Consider the following 25,799-nt stretch of genomic DNA (forward strand, 5'->3'; position numbering starts at 1 on the left):
ACTAGTTAATAGGTGGCTGAACCTTTACACTTATAAACTCATTTATATTTGTTCTCCTAAGCAATGTGGGATTATCTTTAACAGTTTACCATATTAACCGAGGAGGCGGTCTCCCTTGAAGTTTTGGTTCCTTAGACAACTGGATTTTGGCGATAATATCAAAATAAAATTAATAGTTAATATAGTTTCTCAAACCTTAAGGTGCATATGATATACTCCCTCCGTCCCACTCTAATTGATAAAATAACTAAATTACAATAACCAATACAAACTAATAAATGACATAGAGAGTTACTTGTATACCCTTCTATTGATAATAGAGCTAATTAATGCTATTAGTATATTAGTCAAATTTTCATTAAATATTCACCATTTTTCCATAAGAGACATGACTTTAAATGAGGGTAAAGATGGAAAATTAAAGGAAAAAATTATAGTTATGTTAGTTTTGTCAATTAGAATGGGACACCAAAAACTCCATATTTTGTCAATTAGAGTGGGACGGAGGGAGTACATTTTTAACTAACAATTGATTATAAAATGGTATTTCAGTATAATATTGTAAAACTGAGGATCTTTTAGTGTATTTTAATTGTGAAGGACTAACTAGTGCAATATACCAAACTTTAGGGATTCAAATTAATTAATTATATTTTCTTAAATTGCATAGGACAATCAAATGCAACCACCTTTCTATACATTCATCAAACATATGACGATTGCAATAGTATTTTTCATTCACCTAGCTCAATATTTAATTACATATTAGGTAGGAAATTCCACTGGTCACGATATGCACGTAGGCAAATTTATCTAGATCCATAATTATAGCCCAAAAACGAGTTCAAAGGATCAAGAACGTTGAATTTCGATAAACCTAAAGACAAAATACAGAGAAGATTAATCATACAATCCAAAAAAATAAAACTTCCACATCTAATACTATATTACATTTTTGAGTCAATATGGATTGTGTGAATTCATGTGAAGGTCTTTATGGGGAATTTGAATATCTACAGGAAATTATCTTGAAGGTATGAAAGGAAAATTTTGTTTCTAATTTCAATTTGTTTTTCTTGATTTCTGGGGTTAATTTGAACGATTTTGGATATAGTTTGTAGTATTTAGGTAGAAGATTCTTGATTAAGAAACGTTTCACAAGAATTTCAGTCTTGATTCTTGAAAAATCTGGTATGGTTGATTCAGAAGATTGAAGAAAATTTTAACTGAGTTACGTCAAATGCAAGAAAACTCAGAATTTCTGGACAAAAATCAAGAAAAAATAATGGATTGCGGAAAAGAACCTGTAAAACTCGACGACGAGCAACTAACTGAGCTCCGTGAAATATTCCGGTCATTCGACCGAAACAAGGACGGCAGTTTAACACAGCTCGAGCTTGGCTCGCTACTCCGATCACTAGGGTTAAAACCGAGTGAAGATCAATTAGAAGCGATGATACAGAAGGCGGACAAGAACAGCAACGGTTTGATCGAGTTTTCAGAGTTTATAGCGGTGGTGGAGCCTGACCTAGTTCAGACAAAGTCGCCGTATACGGAAGATCAGCTGAAGAAGATATTCAATATGTTTGACAGGGATGGGAATGGATATATAACTCCGGCGGAGTTGGCGCATTCGATGGCTAAATTAGGGCATGCGTTGACGGTGGAGGAGTTGACAGGGATGATTAAGGAAGCGGACACGGATGGCGATGGATGTATTGATTTTCAGGAATTTGCTCAGGCTATTACCTCCGCTGCTTTTGATAATTCTTGGCGTTGAAGATTATTAGGGAAATTTGGTTGATGTTTTGTGTTTGAATTTTCGTAATAATCAATGCCTGTGCTGATAGATATCATTTAGTTGTGAAACTAATTGTATCAGCTTGATGAGTCTGTTGTATCCATGATCACCATACTTGCTGTGCTAATTCAGGGGTAACTGATTCCGGGGATTAGTGTATTTTGCAATCTCAGTTTAGGCATTGATCTACGATTTTTGTGATATCGGAAAAGTTTTAAGTGATTTCCGGCCAAATTATTCGTATATGGCAATCAATTTTTGATTATTTATGTCAAACTATACCTAATATTTTAAGTATACACTGAAAATCAACGTTACATTCTCTTTTAGTTTTAGTGATAAAAATCCTTCTTGTTGAATAGCATTATAATTTAATCATTAAAATGAAACAAATTATGTATGATAACTAAAATAAAAAATATAAAAAGTACGGTGACCTTCACAATATTTCTTCTAAAAACATAATGCTAAAACGAAAAACAATGCAAATAAATTTTTATGAGATTATAAAACAAAATTTTGGAGTTTTATGAGCCTGTAGGGAAAGAAAAATGAAACATTAGAACATAAGATTTTTTTTACAGTGATCTTACTCTAAATTTTGCATCTGTGCAATCCTTTTTCCTTCTCCAAGATTTTATATTTTAGATTGCAGCAGCACTCATGACTAAGATAAGATAGCAGAACAGATAACAAAACAAAGAAAATCAGAGGAAATACAAACAAAGGAATCAACCAAATTTTATATATTTTTCAAACAGTTTTTGCACAACAATGTCCATTTGTGCTTTAAATATATTATGAAAAACATTAAAGAGTTGGACTGCTGGCTATATCTCGTAAAGAGAAAATGCCCAGCATGACAATGTTCTGTACTAACTACTTCCAAACCAACAGGAAACCCCAAAAAAAAAAACAGATAATGTTCATACGATAAGATCCAAATCCCTAAGAAGATATCTACATGGTCTTGAGGTAATCGACGAGCCACATATTATTAATGTGCGCTCCTTGACATTTGCTCACTCATATTCGGGGAATCAGTCTCGTGGATATGGGTATAACCTTGCGCCACTTGATTCTGTTCCTCCTCGGCCAAAACCTTCTCTTTTGTCTTCTGTCCTACCTCCTCTGCGGCCTTAGCAACTCTGTTGAATGCACCAGTAACCCATGTTGCCCCGGTTAAAACATAACGATTCTTCATGATGGCCGATCCAGCATTGCTGACTGTTTGCTCAGCAGCTGCCAATGCTGACTTGGTTGTCTCAGTAACTCGAAACTTTTCATCTACTTCCTTCACTTTATCATTGACTAGACTTGTACCAGCACTTATTTTTTCACTCAGTCCGATTTTTTGATCCAGACTCGCTACCTTAGAAGTGGCAGTAGAAGTGAACTGGTGCTTCTCGTCAAATGTTTTTGCTTTACCGACTGCGTCTTTTCCCAAAATGAAGCCTTTGGCAAGCATGCTGCTTACAATATCCTCGGCCTTTTGGAAAGCAGATCCAGCACCAGATGCAGCACTGTTCTCGGTAGCCTGCGTTGATAGCATTGGAATTTAGCAGGACCTTAACAATATTATAATGCAAGTCTTAATAACTCTACTATTGTTATTACAGTTGTGGGGACTGAAGCAGCAGCTGGCAGCTTATAATCTGGAGCTAGTTCAATGGTAACTGACTGATCAACAATAGTTGCCCCCTGATATAAACCAAGCAGATTAATCAGACTAGAAACCATCAAAAGTAAATCACATAAAATTTATCAGAACCAACAAAATAAAATGGAGAGATAATGAAGATGTGAAAACAAACAACAATGGCACTTATATGCATTTAATTCTTCAAACAGCCGTACATTTTGGTATGGTGCCCAAAAACGGTAGCACTATGGCAGAAGCCAATTCTTTTTGAACGAAAAAAGAAACAATAAAAAGGGAAAGCTAATAACTAAGTGAAAAGCATCTAACAACTAGCTGTAAGGTTATAAGAATTGATTAATTAATCCTAGCAGCTTTTAGAATGATGCAAATAGCAAGCAAATTTAAATGTTGAATTACTAATCTAAAAGACCGAGCTCTCCATACCTAGACATACTTTAAGTAAACAACAAAATTGAGATTGTAAGTGCACATATAATTGAGATTGTATACTGCCACAACTAAATTAACATACCAAACCAAATGAATAAATAAGGAAAATACAGGAAAGGTAAGAGCTGGGAAGGTATTGAGAAATTAGCATACTGAAAGTAAAACTGCAGTCTCTGCCCCTTGTGGATCTTTGAATGTGACATATGCTATTTGAGACCGCTCATTGTCACTGAAAAAGACATCATAAGATAATATTAAGAGATATCCTATGATATTTACTATTCGCAAACAACTACGAATACATTCTGGTTGGTGACAAATAAGGCCATGAGAAAGGCTACCCTGATCTCAACACTCCAAAATTTGCTCTCACCCACTAAGCAGTAACCCATGAAAATAAAGCAATAATAGAAAGTAAAACTACATAACAGAACCCAAAAAAAGTACCAACCCAAGCATTTCGACATAATCGATTTCACCAGAAAAAGAGAAGAACTCCTTTATATCTTGCTCTGTCGCACCTAAGGAAACATTGCCGACTTTCACTGTTGCTATCTGTAATCACACGTAGGAAAACAAACAAAAGTAAATACTCATGTCACCTGTAACCTGAAAGAAAACAACAACCTACAAGCAAGAATCATAAAATGCACAATAAATTACAAGTAGATATCGCTAGAAATTCCGTGAAGCGAATTCATCAACAAATAATATAGAAACTCAACAAAACCACTTCCATAGCTCTTCATTAATTCATTGTTTATATTCATTATTTATCAATAACTGGAGCAACATCTATGATAGTAGCTATATCATTTTCGATCTTTTGTTTCGAGATACGGATTACCATATGCTGATCAAAAGCATAAAATCGAATATTCCATTCAACAAATTATAACTTCTAATCATCAGATTATCATCAAAACTAAGCCAGAATAGTTTAATTTCAATCACAGCATCACCAAATGTAATATATATATATAAAATAAGATCCAACATCTAATAAGATCCAGAAACAATTGAACCTAAGTTTATCATTCATCAATTCCAATAACAACCTATTATACTAAAAACACAAAATCAAGCACAATTTCTATAAAATTATAAAATAAATTGAATCTTTAATTTAAAAAATTGATTAAGAACAACTAACCGCCATGGAGAGTGATTTCAGAAAGTAACCAACAGATCAAAATCTTCAACACAAATTTTTAATTTTCTTTTGATGATTTAGAAGAAAAAACGGTTTTAATTTAATTTTAAGTTCATTTTATCATTCCCGATGTTAAGGAAGGATAAAATTATTTTATGTACTAAGCTCTATAATAGTATCATACTACCCGGCTCTATATGAATTCCACGTCGTTTGATGTGAGGAAAATAAATGATATCTAGACTGACCGTGATAAGGAGCAGTATGATGATAAGCTTAGATGGCTTTGTCCGCAGTGAATAGAAATTGAGATTGACGTGGTAACTACGCCCAGAAGGTCACGTGGCTTTCATTTTCGAGGTTTGATTTTTTAAAATCTAAAGAAAATTAATCTGCGTTTTTATATAAGTGCCACGTTACCTGAATATGTTTGGACCGCTTAATCTGATGTGGCATTTGTTTAAAATAAGTGAATGGTTTAGTTGCTAAAAGCTACCTGAACTTGTGTGTGTTTATTCATCGTGACAGATTGTTTTAAATTTTCTACATTAATCTTATATTTTAACTGTGTTCACAGTTTTGACATTTCAGTAAAATTCAATTAAAAATATGATAGACGTATAAACAATAATATTACTTCTTAGAATTCATTTTAACCTTTTGACTGCTATGTTAGCTAGGAAAGGTCGCAATGTATTGGTCGAATTGGTTGAGTAAATTAAATCATAAAAATAAAATTTAGACAGTTAGGGACCAACCGGTTGAATTGACTAACCGGATGAACCACCGGTTGCATCCAGCCGAACACGGTTCAATTGGATTTTTAATTTTTAGGATGAATCGGAGGGACAGCTGGTCGATTTCCGGTCTAATTCGTTTTTTTAATCACTAATTTGTAGGAAATTAGCGTACTGAAAATTAAATATATGAGGGTGAAACGGTCATTTTACACAAATTTATTCCAATGTGATTCAGAATTAAAAAGAAAAAAAAAAGGCAAGGACCCACTAAGAAACTTCTTCGTAAATTTGACTTGGACGGTACAGCAGCCACAACTGCTACAAGCCACAACTAACTTCAGTTCAACTCCAATTCCAATTCCAATTCCAATTCCAATTCTGTGGATCAAAATTTGTAGAAATTATCGGAAAGAATCCATCTCCGAATTTCTTTTGTTCTCCGAATTCTTGAAATTACATCAAACAAGAATGAGTTTTCAGGATCTTGAAGCAGGAAGGCCGTTCTTGAAAAGTCAGCAGCAACCAAAAGACTCATCTCAGCTTGTTGCAGCCGGGATTTTTCAAATTAATACAGCTATTTACTCTTTTAATCGTCTCGTTAGTTCTCTTGGCACTCCTAAAGACACCATCGAATTCCGTGAAAAACTGTTAAGTATTTCAATTATTTTCCTTAATTATTGTGAATTCTGATGCTTTAAGATGTTTATTTTTACTGGGTACTTGTGTTTTGGTGCAGGCACAAGACCAGGCTACGAATTGGTGAATTGGTGAAGGATACTTCCGCTAAACTTCGACAAGCTAGTGAAACTGATCGTCATGAAGAAGTTAGTGTAAGTGGACATGTTTTTTTTTGTGATATTTTGATTGTTTAGGGTTCTGTTAAGCAGGTTAAGGGAGTTTGATGTTTAAGACAGGCTCCTAAATGTAAGAGATAATTTTATGTAATACAAAATGCAACAGACTGCCAACAATCAACTTATTGAATAATTAGTTCAAACTGGTCCCTGGTAATTGTTGCCTGATTCTTCTGTGGAATCCGCTGTTTCGCTAAAAAGTGTTAACTTCGCCTTATTTAGTCCAGTAGTGACTTCAATTCCTTTTTTCCCAATTGGTAAAAACACTGTTCCTTTTGTAATATTGGATTCCCGATTCCGTACATACTGGAACTTCTTATTTGGATTGCAGCCTGTCAAAAAGATTAACGATGCTAAGCTTGCAAAAGAGTTTAGGACAGCTCTTAATGAGTTTCAGAAGGCACAAAGGCTTGCAGCAGAGAGGGAGACGACGTATGCCCCTTTCGTTCCCAAAGAAATTCTTCCATCCAGGTAACTGTTGCCAGACACACCATAATAATCATACAACGTGTTTGATTGATTTGGTAATGATTAATGCATGTTTTCTGTAAGTATTACCAGATTGTTTCTCATACGTCGATCTTTCATATGGCATTGCCAGTAAATGCACGCTGTTGAGAAGGCTATTACCAATTTACATTTATACAGCTTAAGTTGGGTCTTTGGGAAGAATTCATGGAAGTAGTGCTACTCTTTGACATTTTCACAAGATATTTTTCAAAATCTCAGCTGACATCTTTGTGGTTGCAGACCCAAAACTTTATCAAACTAATTTTGGATGTTCCTAGTGAAATGTACAAATTAGCCAAACTAAAAGAAGTCCAAAATCTAAGATGTTTTGGCGCACTTCAACCAGAAAATCGTTAATGATGGAAAAACATCTTTGTTTTCTATCTTGGTTTTATCTCACCAAAAATATTTGGACACGAAGATGTCTCACATTGGAGCCTACTAGTTTCTTCCTAGTTTGGAAGGAAAAGTCTAATGAGTGTGTCCACTCCTTTGTTGACATTCACCTGTCAAGTTTAAATAAATACTTTGGGGTTGTTTCTGTTTATTATTCTAAAATAAGTTGGAACTTAGCTATCAATATGACTTAGTAGTTGATACCTGTCTTTTTGCATCAAAATTGCTTTAACATTAGACATTGTTGTTTTCAGATAAAAAATTTACCGTTCTTTACTGTAAGGGCTGAAACTAATGACTCCATAACAGTGGTCTCTATTCGCTTGATCTGTACAATGTGTAATTGTGTTACGCACTTCATTTTATGATATGATGGATATTATTAGGAGTCGCAAGTCAATTGCCTTTATGCAACTGATTTGCGGGCATTAAGCACATAGTACGATGGAAAATTCTGTATTTATAAGTTATAACAACCATCAAATCTTGCTTATTTTTGAAACTTATTTAATATCTCTTGTTAAAAATTTGTTTGCATGTGATGTGACTTTAGACGTCTGATTTCACCTCTGAACTTCATCTAATTTTGCTAATGAATACTGTGCAGCTATAATGCCTATGATTCAAAAGTAAGTTCATCTAGGGTTCCAGAGCAGCAGTCCCTTCTTCTGGATTCTAAAAGGCGAGTAATGTCCTTATCCTCTATTTCTTGCTCATTCGTATATCCTTTGTTCCCTGTAATTGATTGTTCGTACTTATTTGTTCGACATTCAAAGGATGCAAAACCTGTCAACACTACAATGTTTTTGGTTGATTCTTTTGTTTGCATGATTACTTCAGAATTCATGTGGGTAAATTTGTTATTATGTTTCCCTATCTTGCAGCAGAGTTTAGTGGCTTGTAGTGATCCCTAATATCCCTTGGAAGGGAACTTCATTTTATATAATGATTCGTTTGCTTTTATTAAAACTATCAAGCACATTCTTTTTATCTTTGTAATGCTTCATCAGAAATTAAGTAAATTGCTATCTGTAATGCATTCTCATGAAACACAATGTATGCGATTCTGGGGAGTTGCACATGTGTGTATGAATGAGATCATTCTGTTTCTTAAAGCGTAGTAAAAAGGAATTGTGAATCAAAATAAAAACACTAGCCTCAATAATAGGTAAGTATCAACTGTTTAATTAGGCAGAGTACCCGATTGGTTTGACATGCATGGTGACATGAAAAGTGAGAGGCTTTTCATGTTAATTATTAACAAATTTGTTGCCACGATTATTGACTAATGTGCATATCTCTCAAGGATAGAGGTCAAACTTAAGTCAATTAGAAAAAGAAACAATCTTTCTAAAGTAATATGCCGCTAAGTTTCTGTGCTGAAACAGTTTGAATTTATAATGTATTTATGCAGACAAGAGATTGTACTGTTGGACAATGAGGTTGTATTTAATGAAGCTCTTATTGAAGAAAGAGAGCAGGGAATTAAAGAGATTCAGCAACAGATTACTGAAGTAAATGAGATTTTCAAAGATCTAGCTGTTTTGGTGCATGAGCAAGGAGTTATGATCGGTAATTATGCCTTACCTTTTGTGAAAACAGTTTTTGGTTCGCAGCTTTTAGAATTCCATTCTTGTGTTTCTTTGAGATTTATTTCTTCTGCAATACGTTATTTGAAAATGTACCTCTGCAGATGATATTGGTTCTAACATTGAGAACTCTCATACTGCCACCGTGCAAGCTACTTCCCATCTTAGACAAGCTTCCAAGACCCAAAAATCTAATTCATCCCTGGTAAAGTTTTTTTAGCTTGTTTGGTTTCTTCATGTAGACTTCAAACCATTCTCACTTCAAATGCTTATGTCAGTGTAATCAGTAATGCATTAAGTTCTGTTTGGCATGTAGATTTAGCTGTAATCTGTAATTAGAGCTTAATAACGGGAATGCTAACTGAAACCAAGAAGAGAAAAATGATATGGAAAGAGCTAAAATTAGCTCAAGTCTCTGCAGTATTATGATCCACACATCAATCTTTGTGGAGGCTTCGAAGTAATTAATTGCCCAGGGTTCGCTTAAGTTTCTTACATTTGAAAATTCCATTGATTTTATCTAATACTACAGTTGAAAAACTTCTGATTGAGTTGAACATTAAGCGGTTAAGTTCTAAATTCTGTCATGTTAAGCAACTAGGTGAAGAATCAATTTTTGACACTATCGCTGTTTTAACATCGGTTCAATAACATAGCTGTTGTTGGGATTAATTTCATTTTTGTGCATGGCTTTATGCTCTTAGTTGTTACTTTGGAGATAAATCATGTTGAAAATGTTCTAACATTTAATGCAGTTGAAGTCTAGATGTCAGAATTGTGAGTTGAGATTATACATCGACGCGAATTTCAGACATTTCCTTTAGTTTTATTGTCCTTTTCTTCTTTAAAATTTCTTTGGAAAAGCAAGTGACGTGAAACTTTTCTCATGCAGCTCTGTTTGCTCCTTGTGATATTTGGAATTATTTTGATCATTGTTGTTATAGTTGTCGTGGCTTGAGCCGTTCTTTTACCGTGGTCTTAAGGTAAGATCTACTTTTGTGAACTCCTTGATCATGACATGAGCTCGGGTTTTCTACCCTAAACACGCGGCACACGGAAGGCTGTTTCAGTTATGGCAAGGATTCAGATAAGCATCATTAATGTACAAAATTGGTTATCGCTAGGGGCTTGATCCCTACTGTGTTGTTGACTGTTCTAATCATACAATGAAGTAAATGTAATTTTGGTGTAAATGAAGTACCCAGTCAATGTTACTATAAAATAAACGGGTAATCGACACTAATTGTCCTTAAACTATCATTTTTATCTAGACAATACCTAAACTTTAATTTGTATCTCAATTGTTTCTAAATTTTATTGAATAATTTAAATGTTCCTGATATTACTTCTGCGCTGTTTTCATCATTAAATGTGGTGCCGTGCCGTGCTGTGCCAAATTGAATTCTATATAAAAGCCTAAAACTTTAGTTTAGCGTCATGACAATTTCATGATAATTTTGATTTTGTCAAATGAAAATAAGGATTACATACATAATAAAATAAGTTGGGTGGCCACTTGAGATGTAATAATCAGAAATTTATATCAATCTATCTATATGTTTATATATTTGACATAATTGAGAGGTTCAAAAGAGATTTTCTATAAATTTTCAAATTAAATAAACCATCTATTTGTTTATTTTTTGTGATATAAATAATTATTATTAGATAATTTTCTTATGCTTATAATTTAAATAAATTACCTATAATATGTTTCATGTATTCTCATAAATTTGCAAGTTGAAAAAACCACCTATTTATTTATTTTTGAAAACTGATGGAAATTATCTATAATATATTTCCTTGCATTATTTTAATCGTCATATACCTCAACCTGAATAATAATAATATTTAGTTTTAAATCAATGAAAACATTGAAAGCAAAATAAAGTACAACTGTTTTGACATAAAAATAGTAAAATATTATATTTAATACAACTTTCTAATTTTATCTCCGGTGCAAAAAAAATTAAACTAGGTGTTATAATTACTTATTATGATAATTATCTATTAATTTTTTTATCATTTTGATATAAATTTATTTTTTTATTTGCTATAATAGTGAGCTCCTAAAAAATTCATTAAGAGAATCGACGGACTATAAATTATTTTAATTTGTTGGCATGTGGTTTATTATTAAAAAAATAATCAATCAAGATTGTAAGAATCAAAAATGCATAAAAGTTAAAAAAAAATATAAAAACAAAATTTAAATAAATAATGCAAAACATAAGAGTAGAAAAATTGTAATTAATAATAAATTTTAATTAGATGTTAAAATTTGGCATATGCTTATTAATGCTAAATTATTACAAAAAACTAGTTTAGTTAAGTTTTTAGCGTTAGAATTATTTTCTAGCACTATTCATCGTAGTCCGGCAACGAACATCATTGAAGATTGGATTTCAGACGAAGAACAACAAGATCGACATCTAGAGCATAGACGGACCTACTTGAGGACCAGAGGTGGCCACTGCCCCCTCAAAGGAAATGTTTTGGACTATCTATTTTTTATTTTGACAAGTAGACAAATTACATGCTCTAATAAACTAGATAAATTGGCTATTTGTTGGACCAGTTACCTTCATAGTTATCATCCTTTTACATTGGATAATTTATTTTTATTTTTTATACAGACATTTACAAATTCCTTAAACCAATTTTACTCCAACAATTCATCTATAATCTTTTGAGTTATTTGATTTTAGGAGTGTGTTTAATTTAGACGAATTTAGTTAAATAATTTTTTTAAGATTTATAACCAAACCAAACTAATTATCAAGAACATTTAATAATCCAAACTAAATTGTACTAAATCAATAGATTCATTTAATTTTTAATTCAATTAATAATTTCAATTTGGTTTGTACAAAAATAAAATTCAAATTTTTTATTTTGAGATCGGACTGAATATAATAATTTAAGGTTATTTACAAAACTACTCTAAGAAATCACTTAATTTTCAAAAATATGTTTTAAGTAAAAAAATTAATTTTATCTAAAAATATAAAAAATATCACATTTTACGTATTTATTTTTTACTATAAAAATTACATTTTTGATACATATATATTAATACATTATTAATACATTAACAGTACATCTCTGATACGATATGTATAAAAACAAAAAATGTTTTACGTATTTTTATTACAAAATGATTTTTTTTTAAAATACGTATTTTTGAAATTTTTGCTGTTTTTTGAATATTTTTATAATTTTCGCAATAATTTAATTACTTGGCCCTTTTAAAATTATACGTCTAGGTCCGCCACTGATCTAGAGGTTAGGAGTTTGTTATTTTAACCATATTTTTATATTTTTCTATGATTATTGTTGTTAAAATTACTATGAGTAGCTAAATTTCCCTTTTAAGAGTTCACATTTAAGTATGGATTTTTAATTGATTGGATTTTGGATTTTCAGTAATTTATTGTGTTTTAGTTATTGTTTTTAGGGTTAATTGCAAATTAATACATAAATTTTACATTAATTTGTAATTATAGCATGAACTTTGAAACTTGGCAATTACCACACGAATTTTAATTTTTTTGGCAAATTGGTACACCGACCAATCATGCAGCAACACGTGTCTGTATATTATAATGTCCACATTAGTGTTTTTCTAGTTTGGTGTACCAATTTGCCAAAAAATGAAAGTTGGTGTCGTAATTGCCGAGTTTTAAAGTTCGTATTGTAATTACAAATCAGAGTAAAGTTCGTGTATTAATTTGCAATTTACCCTTGTTTTTAATGCTTAATTTAAATTGATCACTTAAATTATTGATTTGTGTGGGTTTTTTTAACTTGAGAGAGCTAAAACACAATAGACCGGTAATTAAGAACCTAAGAATTAATAATACGAAAGTGAGTGAATAATTAGGTATTCGTTAGGGTTTGTTTAACAATTATGATTAATAGGTTAATTGCATGTTTAATAACACGAAAGTGAATCAAGTGTTTATTAATTGATTAGTTTATAATTTTTTCGATCTTAGATTTGAGAGAGCGAAATTGGTAATTATAAGTAGCTCGAATCTCAATTAAATTGTTTGAACGTTCATAATCCATGATTTTAAGAAGGTTTGAGATTCCCTCATATTCAAATGAATATGAGGAGCCATTTTCATTGAATCTACACCTCCGTTAAAAAATTGAATCTACACCATTATAAAATGAATGGTGTAGATTAAAAAAGTTCAAATTTAGTTTTTTTTTATCATCAAGATAAGCTTCCATTAAAGCAAAAATAAGCAACAGTTACATGAGTAAGAATTCGGGAAAGTCCGAGAACCATTCCCGGTGACCTGACATGGAACATGCATTACGGGGCAATAAATGAGCCGCCTGATTTGCAGACCGTCTTACAAACACAAAAGAGACATTAAGTAACTGTTTAGCTAATAAAACACAATCATCAATCAACAAATCTCCGGGAACCCTATCCGGATTCCGGATATCAAAAATCACTTCCATCGCATCCGACTCGATGCTAATATTTTTCCGTCCTTTCAACCAACTCAAGGCTTCACGAATACCCATAAGTTCAGCTGTTGGAGGATCAAAGACACCCTCAAAACTGACCTGTTTATCTTGAATAATTTCACCTTGATCGTTACGGACAACACACCCCATAGCTGATTTACCCAAACTAGAGAATATAGCAGCATCCGCATTAGCTTTAAGCATCCCCTTAGCAGGTTTCCTCCATGAAACCAGACCGTCATCTTCCCCACAAGATTGAGCTTCAGAATTCTTGCCTGAACTTCTCGCCAATTGCCACGAGATAAGCTGTTGATAGGCAGAATCAACAATGCGCACCGCATCAAGACCGGATTTACCCCATACAACGTTATTTCTGTTCAGCCAGAGTCTCCAACACACCATCGCCTTCAGCTCCCCTTCCTCTCTTTTCAGATTACCCAGCCATCCTTGACACCAGTTCTTAATATTTAAATTCTGCTCACCCGTAGCTGCGCAACCTGCCAACTCCCAACACTTTATCGACAACTCACAACCAAAGAAGAGATGCTCCACTGTTTCCTCCCTACCACAGCAGACCCGACACGTACCATTAATGAAGACATGCTTCCGAGTTAAAGCTTCCACCGTGGGCAGCACTCCTGACACCATTCTCCAAAGAAAACAGCGGACATGAAGAGGAATATTGAGGTTCCAAAGCTTATTCCAATTGAAATCATCAATAGCAGATGCAACAAGCTCACAATTTTCCTTTTGTTGGTTTTTTCTGGTGCTAGTCTGTTAGCATCCAGTCTGTTTCCCAGCTGGGCTGGTTGTTTCCTGGGCCTTTTTTTGCAATTTATTTGCTCTTTGGTTGATTGACAAAAAAAAAAAAAAAACCTCACTCTTCACTGAGAAGCGATTCTTCTCGCCAAGAATCCAAATCCAGCGATCTTCTATATTCCATAATGACAGCGGGATGGACCTGATACGTAGCTGGTCAGAAGCAGAAAACAAGTCCCCCAGAATGCCCTCGTCCCACTCCTTGCTATTTTCCTTGAACAACTGCCAGACTCTACAACCCTCCAACCCCTGACTGCCTTCAGACTCCACAAAGCCAGAATCCTTATCAAGAATCCAGGGATCCCTCCAAATATCAGTAGAAAGCCCGTTACCGATACTAACTCGAGCTCCTTTAACCTTGACTTTTTGAGAAGCCATAATGCTCCTCCAAACGTAGCTCGGGTTCGCTCCTACCTTCGCCTCCAAGAAACTCAAATTTAGTTAAATTAATCTACATTTTGTAATGAATGATGTAAATTAGTGAACATGACCCCTCATTTTCATTTGAACATAAGGGAACCCAATCCTTTTAAACTCCATACAATTTAATATTAACTTTTTAATCTTTAATCCATTGTTTAAATTTTAATTTAGTTAATCAATTAATAGTCTGATTCCAGAAACATTCTTTTTATGCTAAACAATTGTTATTTGAATAGTATTACTTCTATGGCATCGATAATTCAGATTTCCGAGTTTATATTACTTACAATTACCATACACCTGTGGTATTTTCTCAATATGGTTCCTGATTGTTTTGGAAATGTTATTATGATTTTGTGGTACTTTTATAAGCAAATTTAAAAAGTTGTGGTAATGTCGAAAGAAGTTTGTTTTACATGGTAGCTTTGAAATTTACATCAATTTGTTAAATAAAACTGAACCTAATTAGCACTTCGATATAAATTCTGTAGACCGAAATGGAGCTTCAAAGATCATCACAAACTTCCTAAATCAGATCACAAAAGATAAAGAGCAGAGTGTTAAGAGACGACATGGTTTATGCATTGCACAGACAAAATTAGAAGGTAAATTTCAACACTGTTTCATCTTTCTACATCGACAAGAATTTCCTGCTTCCGCATTCCTAGTCCACCTCGAGCGAGTTTATCGCATGAACAATCCAAACCCCGCGGCAAGCAGATATGACACACAACCAGCAAACAATAAATGAGAACGGTTACCTGCAATTAATGACAATTCTTCACCGGAAAATTCGGGCAGCAACCGCTTACCAAAATCCCGCCATCAAATGAGAGAGATGCAGACAGCAACCTCAAATTAAGCAAACAAACACTGCAATACCTGTTTATATATGGCATAGACCATTACATTTACGTATTCTTTTAGATCTTACAAAGGGTTTGGTACATAAAAACCAAACGCAAATTGTAAGACATTTTAGTACACACACAACATAAAGGAAAGTGTTACTTCTATTACACCTAATCTCGCCACCCTTCTTTTCAACTCAAGCTTTTTTCTGCTCAGCAAGGCAGAACAGCAATTCTGCAAAAGTCACAAAATTATCCTTCTTCTAAAAATATAACAGTTTATAGATATATTTAATGAAGTTTCCATGACATATTCAAGTTTAGAACATATAAGCATATGAATTCCAGCTCTGCCGATGACGGACCGGAAACAGATATGGCTCGGGAAAGGGAAAACATGCCGGAAAAGCAAGCGATACAATGTGCATGTTAGATTTTAAATCCAATATTTTCTATGCTCAGAGAAACAGCTCGAAGACATTCATGTATTAATAGTTTCATTTCGTAATATTATGGAGTAATCGATATGAAAACAATACATTTACATGTTTAGCATATAACCAAATATTTTTCTTCAATGATCAGTCCCCTCAAAGGAACAAAACCAGCATCTGACAGAAGAGATAACAGTCTCCAACTTATCATTGAAAATCACAGTTTAAATTTTTTTACCTTTGGGAGCAAGGAACTATATACAATTGCTGAAAATTCACACCCTTCTCTTTGATGTAAGAAGCTCCATTTGTTCAGTAAGATGATTCATATTTTGAATATTTTCCCAGTCATTTGCAGGCCATGATTGCAACTCCTGTTCCCCGGTCATTTGGCTATCTGGAGAGCTTGAATTAATGTCATCTGTGTCCCCTGTGAGAGAACCAGGTCTAAGGAATTGTTCCCAAAAGGCATCACTGCTGCCGGGGAGCTTAGGGATCACATCCGCCAATATATCTTGGTCCTGATCAGGAGAGAAGGCGTCAGTTTCTACTGGCATTTCCATATCAAAGAACGATACCTCTGGATTGATGTCGCCATTCCCAGTTTCAGAATCCACTACAAAATCCATGTTAGCAATATCAATGGCGCTTGGTGGCAGGATTCCTTGAATATCAGGTAAGTGTAGCGGATTTGTCTCCAGTCCAGTATTAGCCACTTTCATCTCTGCTTTAACACAGCCAGGGATGGCTAAACATGGAGATTCAATCTCAGGAACACTGTTAGATGGGTGACTGACAGAAAACCCGGACTCGACAGGCAAAAAAGATGAATCAGAAGCTGGAGGAACATCAGAAAGCATCAATTCTGAAATCTGACTTGACGTGATGTTGCTGTCTAATCCATTGGATGGAAGATCATTGATCGGGAAAGGACCAGGTTCCCGCCGAGATGAATTCATCTTCATGATCTGATGCAGCATTGATTTTGCTGCTTCATTCATCGAAGAGTGGAATTTGACAATCTGTCCATCGGGAGACTTACCGCCCACCTTGCCTGCCAAATTTTCTTCCTCCTGCCTAGGTAGTCTCCTCTTCTTAGTACCCCCACTAATGCATCTGTTGGTATCGTTGTTCTGCTGTACAAGCTGATTGAAGAAGCCTGGACTTTGCATAGCCTTTGCCAGGAATGACATCATTTGTTGCTGTCGTTGCTCCATTACTTTCACACGCTGTCCCACCGTTTGAAGTTGGTTATCTGTAACTTGCTGCTGCTGTCTCACTCTAACAAGTTCCTGCATAAGCACATTCTTATCCCTTTTGAGCCTTTCAACCTCCTCCTCTAATCCAAACTTCCCAACTTCAACACATGACGAAACTTTAGAACCCTGAACTTGGGGTGGTTGATTACTCGGTCCATGAAGAGGCTTTTTCCTTGATATACTCTTTAAGAGATGCTTTTGCCCTTTTAAGAATCTCTCATTTGCAAACTCAAAGCGATCGGGGTCAACCTTCCTGAAACCCTGATTCAAGTAAGGCATGTAACATTAGCATTAACCGTGAAATATAGTCATTATCATAACTTGAGCCATTAGAAAGCCACAAACATTAAAGGCTGAATACCTGACAAATGTTTGATTTGATATGAAATTCGCATGCAAAATGAGGTTAGATGACAATCACTTCTTCAACTTTAAGCATATAATTTGAAACAAAAAATATAATCTTTTCTCCGAAGAGTGCAAACAAATGTCCTGCCAGACAGCAATAATAAAACATACTCTCTAAGGCAAGTTCCTGTTTTAGCAGTGATAGAAAATGAATTAGCATACTTAGATTTGAACTTTTAAAAATACTAGTTTCGCCATTACGTGCTATGCACGTTGCTCGTAACGTAACTCGTCAATGAACATATTAGTAAATTTATTATAATTATATCATTTTTCATTTTATAATTAATATTAAATTAGTTAAAAAAATTTGTAAAAGTAAATATAATATATTCGGTTATTAAATTTTTTTCCATACTGAATTTATTCTTGTTTTGGTTTTATAATAACCATAATTAAATAATTAACTTAATTTTATTAATAATATCTTTAAAAATAATAAGATAGAAATGTAAATAATAATATATTGAGCAAATACAGTATTTTAATTTTGTAGTTCAATCAAACTAAAAGATAGATATTCCTACTAATTTGGAGACAATTTAACTATTTTTTACATACTAAAAACTAAATTGGAGATAATTTAGCTACCTATTCTAATTAGGACTTTAATTACAATAGTGATTAATTAAATAACTAATTAGTTAATGACTATAAAACCTTTATTTAGTAGTAAACTGAAAAGAATTATTCAGTAAATTTGTCTGTCCCCCCCATCTGTGCTTTTATATATAGTATAGATAAGATCTATTGACAGCATACTCAGAATTCAAGATCCAAATCCCACTTCAAGAATTAAAAAGGCAACATAATTTCTAATCCCTCTATACCTAAAAGAGGTGAAACTACATAAAGCACCAGATCCGCTCATAAATACACCATAATTTTCTGATATTCAGATAGGACTCATACATCAATTGAGTTAATGGTCACATACATGACAGTAAGGGGCACTCATTGATTTCTTTCCAACAAGAGAAAGAGAGAAAACATTGTAAGCCTGCATTTCATCCTTTACATGCCATTTTATCCAACTTTATCAGCTAAAATGTGAGTCAATAATCACTAAAAGAATACTTCTTCCTACTAGGGGAAAGACAGTGATGAGACATAGTAATGTCATGCAAGAGAACTATCTCACATGTGGTAATACATTTATACTTTACTGCACCACCACCAATTACCACATGTTTACAAGTTCTCCTCTAACTAATTGTTATACGACCATGACGCATAAGAGGCATAGGGCACTATATCAAAATTAAATAAAGCACTGCAAATGTCAATCCAGGTCGCAATTACCAATATTGACATCTTAAATAGTAGACACTCACGTACAGTTTCCAAGCAAGCATTTTGGGATACATGAGCCTTGATAACTATAAATGTAGGAACGAGACACTACCGGTCAAATTTACATGAGATGAAAAGCAAGAAGTTCACATGAATAAAATCACAACAAATAGCTAAAGTAGTCTAAATTTTAGCCACACACAACATTTACTACAGCAAGAATGCATCGGAAACCCCACTCTCAACTTCCCAGGCATATCAGCCATAGAACATGAACAATTATTCCACCAATATTTCTAGTGCCCACCAAAAGTAGCAACAATCTAGATCATACACCCAGCTTGACTAATGAGACCCAACTTAAAATTAAGATCAACTAAATTTATTCATCAAATAATTAGTGTAAGCTTAGCTAGACAGCTCTAAACAGAAAACTGATAAAGATTTGTATAGTTGTAATGCTATAATTGCTGAAAAATTCACTTAAAACCTTCCAGTTGAAGTTCCATTCGCCTTTTCCATTTATAAGTTTAGTCAAGGGAACAGCTGACCATCCAAGAAGCCACCGCAACCATTTATAGCCATTCCAAACTAAATCAATATTTTCCAAAAAAATCAAATCCTATAAACTTACCTTTATCAGTAGTATGTTACACCTCTCTCATACTTTATAAAATACAAAAGAAACAAGCTTCAACTTCCAAGAAATATGGATAGCAAGCACATGGACTTAACACAGATTCAATCTGGTAAAATTTAGCTAAAATTCAAGAAAATGAAAAAGAACCCACATAACAATGAATCAAACCCATGAATCACAAACTGAAAAAATCACAAACAAAAACAAAAAAGTAAAGAATACCCACATAAGTATTTAACTGTCTGACAAAGCTGGAGAAGTTATTATGCTTGAAATACTTAGGTAACAGCTCCTTCTGAAACTCGGGCACATTCCAAACCACAAAACTATTGTCACTGTTACTCCAGGATACCACCAAATCCGTTGACGGATCATCCACCATGTCGTACGTCTTGCTCAGAAATGGCGGCACCGTGTTCGATTCCATCGGAAAACAAAAATTTATCAAAAGTAATCAAAAAAAGGTTATATAAAAGACAATGTTTGAGTAAGGGTTTTAGAGAGGGATTAGAAGTGTTTTTGAGAGAATATATAAAAGCGGATATAGTTAAAATTTTGAGTGAAGGAAGGGACAAAGATCGAACTAAATAACGACGGGTGATTTATTGGAAAAATAAAAAGTATTGGGTTAGTCAGTCAGGATATGAGGGTTAAGTGAATAGTTCTCCTATCTTAAGAGGTTTGTGACTATATTAACATTTGCATCCCCTTTGTTTTTGTACATATCCGCTAAGGTCCTTTATGTAGTTATTTTAAGTAAATTTTTTTATTGTTTAATAATGTATGTAAATGCGATAACATTAATATTTTTAATAATTTAATCTGAAATAATTATTTTTCTGTAAAAAAGTAATTTAAATAAATTGTTTTGAAAACATGCCAAAAATTGAGTAAAACATTAAAAACAATATTAAATTTTTAAATAAATAAGATTATTTTTTTAAAGGCTATGATAATTTTAAATATTCTCCCACTTTAAAGTTATTATAGTTCATAAATTTTAAATCTATATTAAATTTAAATTTTTAAATTGGATTATCTCAAATTTTCCAATTCAGATAATACCTTAAATTTTTAATATTGATACCAACGAATAAAATTAGTAGTCTTTTTTATAATTATAATGAGAGGAAAATTAAATTTGAAGTTTTTAAATCTAATTGGACAACTAGATAGAAGTAATAATAAATTATTTTTGTTCCTCTAAAAAAATAAAAATAAAATTCTTTTGTTAATAATATGAAATACCACACATGAGATTATCAGCCTTATCGTTTCCACTCACTTGTTGGCGCCATTTCTTTCTGTTAACTGCACATAACAACATCAACTCAGTTATAACTATGCTTCTCGCTTCACTCCACTGCCTTTCTTCTTCTTCTTCAATTGTAGCTTACTGTTACTATTATTCCCTCTCTAACAACCGCAGGTTTTCTTCTTTCTCTTCAAAAACTCGAACTCGCTCGAGTCAACTCTGTAGAGCCAGTCTAATCACCAGCCCTGACTCGTTCGAAGTTGGCAAACTCATCGGCAGCTACGGCTTCATGAATGTTACTAGGTTTTCTTTTCATTTTTTACGGATCTAATTGTTCTATTTTTTTTAAAATTTGTTTTTAACTTGTGTTTTATTGGCAGTTATAATTCAGGAATGGATCCAATGATGGATTACTCATCATTGGGGCAATTGAAAGTTCAAGATGTCGGTGAAGGCGGTGTTAGGATCAGGTGCATTTAAATTTAATTTTGTTATTGTGTTGACTAAATGAAATTGGACAATTTAAATAGTGATGTGATGATATTTCATGGCAGTTAATTTTGCAGGCTTTATGAAGGTAGAATAGCTCAGGGTTCTCTTCGTGGAACTCAAGTTGTTTTTAAGGTACTAAAAATCGTCATCCAATAGTTAGTATATGTCTATTGATAGTCAATGATTTGATTCAACTCTATAAATGCAAGACTTGATTTGATTCAACTCTGATTTCATAGTCAATTCACGGTAGCAAGTGTCATAGTTAGTCAAACTTTTTGGACTACGAAAAAGTGAGGCATTTTGAAAAGAAATGAAAGCATTCCATGACTTTGCAAAAAATCAATTCAAGCCCCACATGTCATATGCACCAAATAATCAATCCGTTGCTGCATTCATTATTTGTAATATTGTGAGATTGTTGAATGTGAAGGTTTATCCTGGACAACGGGCTGCTGGTATAGAAGCTGATATGATGGCAGCAAATGAACTCAATGCTCATGCTGTACTTCAGGTATATGATGAAAGTTGTAAAATTAATAAATTAGAAATGCACTTTGTTTCGTTATTTGCAGCTTTATAAAACTCTTTTAGTTTATAGTTTCTAAGTTTCCTGGAGGCGAAGGATAGTTTAATTGATCTCTAGCTAATATGTTTATCTTTTGCAGAGCAGTTCAAAAGGTGTTTGTCAGAATCTCTTGATGCTTTTAGGAGGGTTTGAGACCAAAACTGGAGAACAGGTAGGCCAACAAGTCCGACTATCAGTTACAGATTTTAACTCTCTCAGGTGCACTCAAATTGATAAAACATATTACATGTGCAGTGGCTTGCTTTCCGCAATGATGGAAAATATAGTGCAGCCGATTATGCAAAAGTTGTAAGTGAAAGGATATCAAAAAGCCGTTCTCTTGGAGAGAACTCTTGGAATATTTTTGAGCGACAGGAAATAATAAGCCGCAAAAGATATTTCATTATCAAGCTTCTTAGGGGTGCTATTAGTGGCCTTGCTTATATGCATGACCATGACAGATTGCACCAGAGTCTTGGACCGTCTTCTATTGTTCTCAAGTATGTTGAACTTTTTCTGTTTTACCATTTGTATAAAATGTAACTCCTTACTTTGGATGTCTTATGCAAAATGTTACTTGACTAATGGCAGTACCATAAGAGAGAAAGATGGTGCTTACTTAATTCCACGGCTTCGGGATCTAGCATTTTCTGTTGATATTCGGTACCGCAACATTCCTTATTTCTCTTTCGTCTTCTGATCTGATCTAACTTTCAACAGATTTTTCTGCTTGAATTTATGCTATAGACATAATATACTGTTTAATATGAATTAACACAATGACAACTGCACTTCTTTTGCATTAGAATCATTCACTATCTAATTTTTCAATCATGTCTTGAAAAAGTTATCAATTTTTTATGTTCTTGAGGTGTACTGGTTTCACGTACAGCTTATCAAGTAATTTAGACCTTTTCTAGATCTCGCATATAGTACTTCACAGTAATTTCTCTTTTCAAATATAAAAATATTTATTTATCAAAAAATATATATATATAAGAGAATATATCGATCTTTATATCCAATGGCATTGTTTTCCAGGATTTCACGTCTAGAAGAAGGCCTTGGAACACTTTCAGAAGGACTTTGGAGAAGGGCAACTGCTGCTGGTGCCTTCACACTACTTGAGAAAAGGGCTTTTGGGATTGCAGATGACATGTACTATATTTATATTTAGAATTTGAATTATCATAATCAATAGAATTCTAAATCTCCTATTGCATTGATTAATCTCTTTCTTGGTCTTGTATAGATATGAAGCAGGTCTCCTTTTTGCATACTTAGCTTTTGTTCCATTTTGTGAAGCAGGCATTATAGATAGTCTTTCTTTACAAGTAAGTAACAATTGATTATGCCCCTCTATTTTCATTCTTGCATTCTCAAAAATACTTTCTCCTACATGCATTCCTCCGAAGTTAGTCTCATGTTGATCCTGATAATCTGTACTTGAACTTGCAGAGACTTTTCGAAAGCACTTTTAAACTTGATCTTGAAGCTGCAAGAGAGTAAGATGATTTACATAATCTGTGATTTGAGTAAACTAGTGATTTGGATGCTAATATGAATATGAGCTGCCAGGAGTTTCCTTTCCCTATTAGACAAACTCTATGAATTGTTTTGGAAAAAAAAATTGACTTGTTCGACTTTCAGCATTATGCTATAGTTTATGCATCTAGGAGGTTTAGTGCTCACTTATGTTTAGTAGAGTCCATGAAACCATGAAATGCTGTCTATGGACATCCCACTCATTATTTTCGTATAGAGATTGCTCATTATATGTTGATGGATGCTGGCATGCTGCTTCGGATGTTGTGTGCGCATGTATTGTATAAGAAGTAAGAAAACATGTACCACATCTGAACTTGAGAAGAATATTCTTGTGAACTTAGGATCAAGGTTAGAAGAAAGTAGTTTGAAAATGTGAATGGAGCAGCATATTGTAATATAGCTCTGTAATTGCAGAACCCTCTAATTATGAATCTACAAGTGGAAATACAATTCAAGTGATGGGCATCTTGCTTAATATAATAACACCTGACACTATTACATTTTCCTGGTTGTATGAAGTACAAATAAATCTCTCAGGTACTTGCTTGGCATGTTAGACTCTTACTATTTAAAAAGATTAAATCTGATAATGTTGCAAACAAGGATTATAAGACAGTTTTTCAGGATTTTTACTTGTTGATATTGTCATAGGCCCAACTTTTTACATTGTTCCCCTTGTTTTTTCTTTCATGGTGCAGATATTGTTTAGCAGATGACCGCTTGGAAGAAGCTGTCAAGTTTCTGGACTTTGACGATGGAGCTGGATGGCAATTACTTCAGGTAATTTTTTTATTTTGAAGCTGACGATATAGTAGCTTTCTTTTCAGTTAATGCACTTCGAAATTCTAATTTCAGCATGTTTTGGATATGTTCTTCGAGTTAAGAGCTGTGTTGCAGTAGAAACTTCTCAGAGTTCTATTCTAAAACTCCGAAACTCTCTCTATATAAGATATTCTCGTAAAAATGTTGTTTCGTTGTTTCTTATTTCATGTTTCCCCGGTTCTATTTCCTTGCTACATAGTTTAAGAGTTAAGACCTATATTCATGTGATGGAGTCTTTAATCCTAATTCTATTATTGCATTGCTTTTCTACGAAAATGTTTATTGTTGCCTCTGATGTGCAGGCAATGCTAAATCCCGACTTCCGAAAACGACCAATAGCAAAGGCAGTGCTCAACCATCGATTCATGACTGGTGCTGCGCCTTAATTGGCAAAGGCTGCAGATTATTTTGTGTGCATAGGCTGAACTTTGAGTTGCAAAAGATGCAGATGCAGAGATGTCTGATGTCCTGATATGCAAAACTTTTTGTTTGATGAATTAAATAAATAAAAAAGTTTTATGTGGCTGCTGGGATTCGAGCCCAGGTCTCTACGGCCACAACGTAGAATTCTTACCACTAAACTACAGCCACTTGCTGAGGACTCCACTTCATAATATAATAATCAAAAAAACAAAAAAGTTTTCATTTCACCATTTAGTTGTAATTTACACTACAATCAGATAAATAACGAAAAATTAAAGTTATTTGATATAAATTTAAAATATAGATTAATATTTGTAAAATAAACTAATTATTAACTAATAAGTAATTAAAATAACACAATAAAAGAATAAATATTTGAAAGAATTATATTTTTTATGAGTTTTTCACTTGTTTGATCTATATGGATTGAAATTTATTTACAGATAATTATATCAACTATGCATTTACATATATGTTAAAAATAGAGGATTTACTTTTAATTATCTATATTAAGTAGGAGGCATGATAATTTTGTCATTCATTAACATACTATTTATAACATTCCTTTTGATGACACTAATATATAATTTAAATTACGCTACGTGCTATTGTCTCGTTAAAAATCTCACTAAAAAAATCTAACAGAATAAAAAAATTAAAGTGCATAATTTCTCCTTATTGTTACAACATAAATAATCTTTCACATATTTCGCAGTTGGCGTATTTAAATATTATGCACTTGTTTTTTAAATTGTTACAAGAAGTGTCTTGATAAAGAGGTCAAATGAATTGTCATGTGATCGAATGCCAATTTCTTCATTCTTTATAAGTTTTTAAGTTATATTTGACAAAAATAAATAAAAAAATATACCCTCCGTGTTTATGTTCTTTGCAAAGTAACTCGCAAATATATTATTCATAAGAAAAAAAGTAACTCCCAAATA

General features: G+C 33.3%; 5 protein-coding genes and 1 non-coding gene across 6 annotated transcripts; 3 read left to right on the forward strand and 3 right to left on the reverse strand.

Moving 5' to 3' along the window:
* The first annotated feature begins 789 nt into the window (after positions 1-789).
* LOC126671617 (probable calcium-binding protein CML18) lies at positions 790-1,973 on the forward strand. Its single transcript, XM_050365399.2, has 2 exons — positions 790-1,034; positions 1,115-1,973. The coding sequence occupies exon 2, from the start codon at positions 1,241-1,243 to the stop codon at positions 1,778-1,780; it is 540 nt and encodes a 179-aa protein (XP_050221356.1). The 5' UTR covers positions 790-1,034; positions 1,115-1,240; the 3' UTR covers positions 1,781-1,973.
* A 545-nt stretch (positions 1,974-2,518) lies between these two features.
* LOC126673043 (binding partner of ACD11 1-like) lies at positions 2,519-5,195 on the reverse strand. Its single transcript, XM_050366993.2, has 5 exons — positions 5,047-5,195; positions 4,345-4,448; positions 4,047-4,122; positions 3,419-3,502; positions 2,519-3,338 (listed from the first exon to the last, which is right to left on the reverse strand). The coding sequence occupies exons 1-5, from the start codon at positions 5,050-5,052 to the stop codon at positions 2,799-2,801; spliced, it is 810 nt and encodes a 269-aa protein (XP_050222950.1). The 5' UTR covers positions 5,053-5,195; the 3' UTR covers positions 2,519-2,798.
* Positions 5,196-5,957: 762 nt separating this feature from the next.
* LOC126673041 (syntaxin-22-like) lies at positions 5,958-10,430 on the forward strand. The gene is made up of 7 exons (XM_050366992.1): positions 5,958-6,433; positions 6,523-6,616; positions 6,972-7,111; positions 8,154-8,228; positions 8,961-9,118; positions 9,240-9,340; positions 10,028-10,430. The coding sequence occupies exons 1-7, from the start codon at positions 5,973-5,975 to the stop codon at positions 10,091-10,093; spliced, it is 1,095 nt and encodes a 364-aa protein (XP_050222949.1). The 5' UTR covers positions 5,958-5,972; the 3' UTR covers positions 10,094-10,430.
* Positions 10,431-15,720: 5,290 nt separating this feature from the next.
* LOC126671062 (heat stress transcription factor A-1e-like) lies at positions 15,721-20,395 on the reverse strand. Its single transcript, XM_050364760.2, has 3 exons — positions 19,974-20,395; positions 16,386-17,667; positions 15,721-15,948 (listed from the first exon to the last, which is right to left on the reverse strand). Exons 1-2 carry the CDS (start codon positions 20,172-20,174, stop codon positions 16,423-16,425), a joined length of 1,446 nt encoding a protein of 481 aa, XP_050220717.1. The 5' UTR covers positions 20,175-20,395; the 3' UTR covers positions 15,721-15,948; positions 16,386-16,422.
* Positions 20,396-20,985: 590 nt separating this feature from the next.
* On the forward strand, positions 20,986-25,013 carry LOC126671063 (uncharacterized). The gene is made up of 12 exons (XM_050364761.1): positions 20,986-21,305; positions 21,383-21,472; positions 21,569-21,626; positions 21,928-22,008; positions 22,163-22,234; positions 22,318-22,562; positions 22,654-22,725; positions 23,104-23,220; positions 23,315-23,396; positions 23,521-23,567; positions 24,309-24,390; positions 24,735-25,013. Exons 1-12 carry the CDS (start codon positions 21,001-21,003, stop codon positions 24,816-24,818), a joined length of 1,335 nt encoding a protein of 444 aa, XP_050220718.1. The 5' UTR covers positions 20,986-21,000; the 3' UTR covers positions 24,819-25,013.
* On the reverse strand, positions 24,952-25,023 carry TRNAH-GUG (transfer RNA histidin (anticodon GUG)). The gene has a single exon. It is a non-coding gene; the product is annotated as a tRNA-His (tRNA).
* Positions 25,024-25,799: the final 776 nt, after the last annotated feature.

The sequence above is a fragment of the Mercurialis annua genome, linkage group LG3, assembly GCF_937616625.2.
Source record: "Mercurialis annua linkage group LG3, ddMerAnnu1.2, whole genome shotgun sequence".
NCBI classification, from domain to species: Eukaryota; Viridiplantae; Streptophyta; class Magnoliopsida; order Malpighiales; family Euphorbiaceae; genus Mercurialis; species Mercurialis annua.

Coding starts and splice junctions, on each gene's coding strand:
- LOC126671617 (XM_050365399.2), top strand. CDS start 1,241: ATGCAAGAAAACTCAGAATTTCTGGACAAAAATCAAGAAAAAATAATG.
- LOC126673043 (XM_050366993.2), bottom strand. Junction 4,123..4,344: donor GATTATGTCGAAATGCTTGG/GTTGGTACTTTT, acceptor TGTCTTTTTCAG/TGACAATGAGCGGTCTCAAA. Junction 3,503..4,046: donor AGACTGCAGTTTTACTTTCA/GTATGCTAATTT, acceptor GGTTTATATCAG/GGGGCAACTATTGTTGATCA.
- LOC126673041 (XM_050366992.1), top strand. CDS start 5,973: ATGAGGGTGAAACGGTCATTTTACACAAATTTATTCCAATGTGATTCA. Junction 6,617..6,971: donor ATCGTCATGAAGAAGTTAGT/GTAAGTGGACAT, acceptor TTTGGATTGCAG/CCTGTCAAAAAGATTAACGA. Junction 9,119..9,239: donor TGAGCAAGGAGTTATGATCG/GTAATTATGCCT, acceptor GTACCTCTGCAG/ATGATATTGGTTCTAACATT.
- LOC126671062 (XM_050364760.2), bottom strand. CDS start 20,174: ATGGAATCGAACACGGTGCCGCCATTTCTGAGCAAGACGTACGACATG. Junction 17,668..19,973: donor TCAGACAGTTAAATACTTAT/GTGGGTATTCTT, acceptor TACTTGAATCAG/GGTTTCAGGAAGGTTGACCC.
- LOC126671063 (XM_050364761.1), top strand. CDS start 21,001: ATGAGATTATCAGCCTTATCGTTTCCACTCACTTGTTGGCGCCATTTC. Junction 21,627..21,927: donor GAACTCAAGTTGTTTTTAAG/GTACTAAAAATC, acceptor TTGAATGTGAAG/GTTTATCCTGGACAACGGGC. Junction 23,397..23,520: donor TAGATAGTCTTTCTTTACAA/GTAAGTAACAAT, acceptor TTGAACTTGCAG/AGACTTTTCGAAAGCACTTT.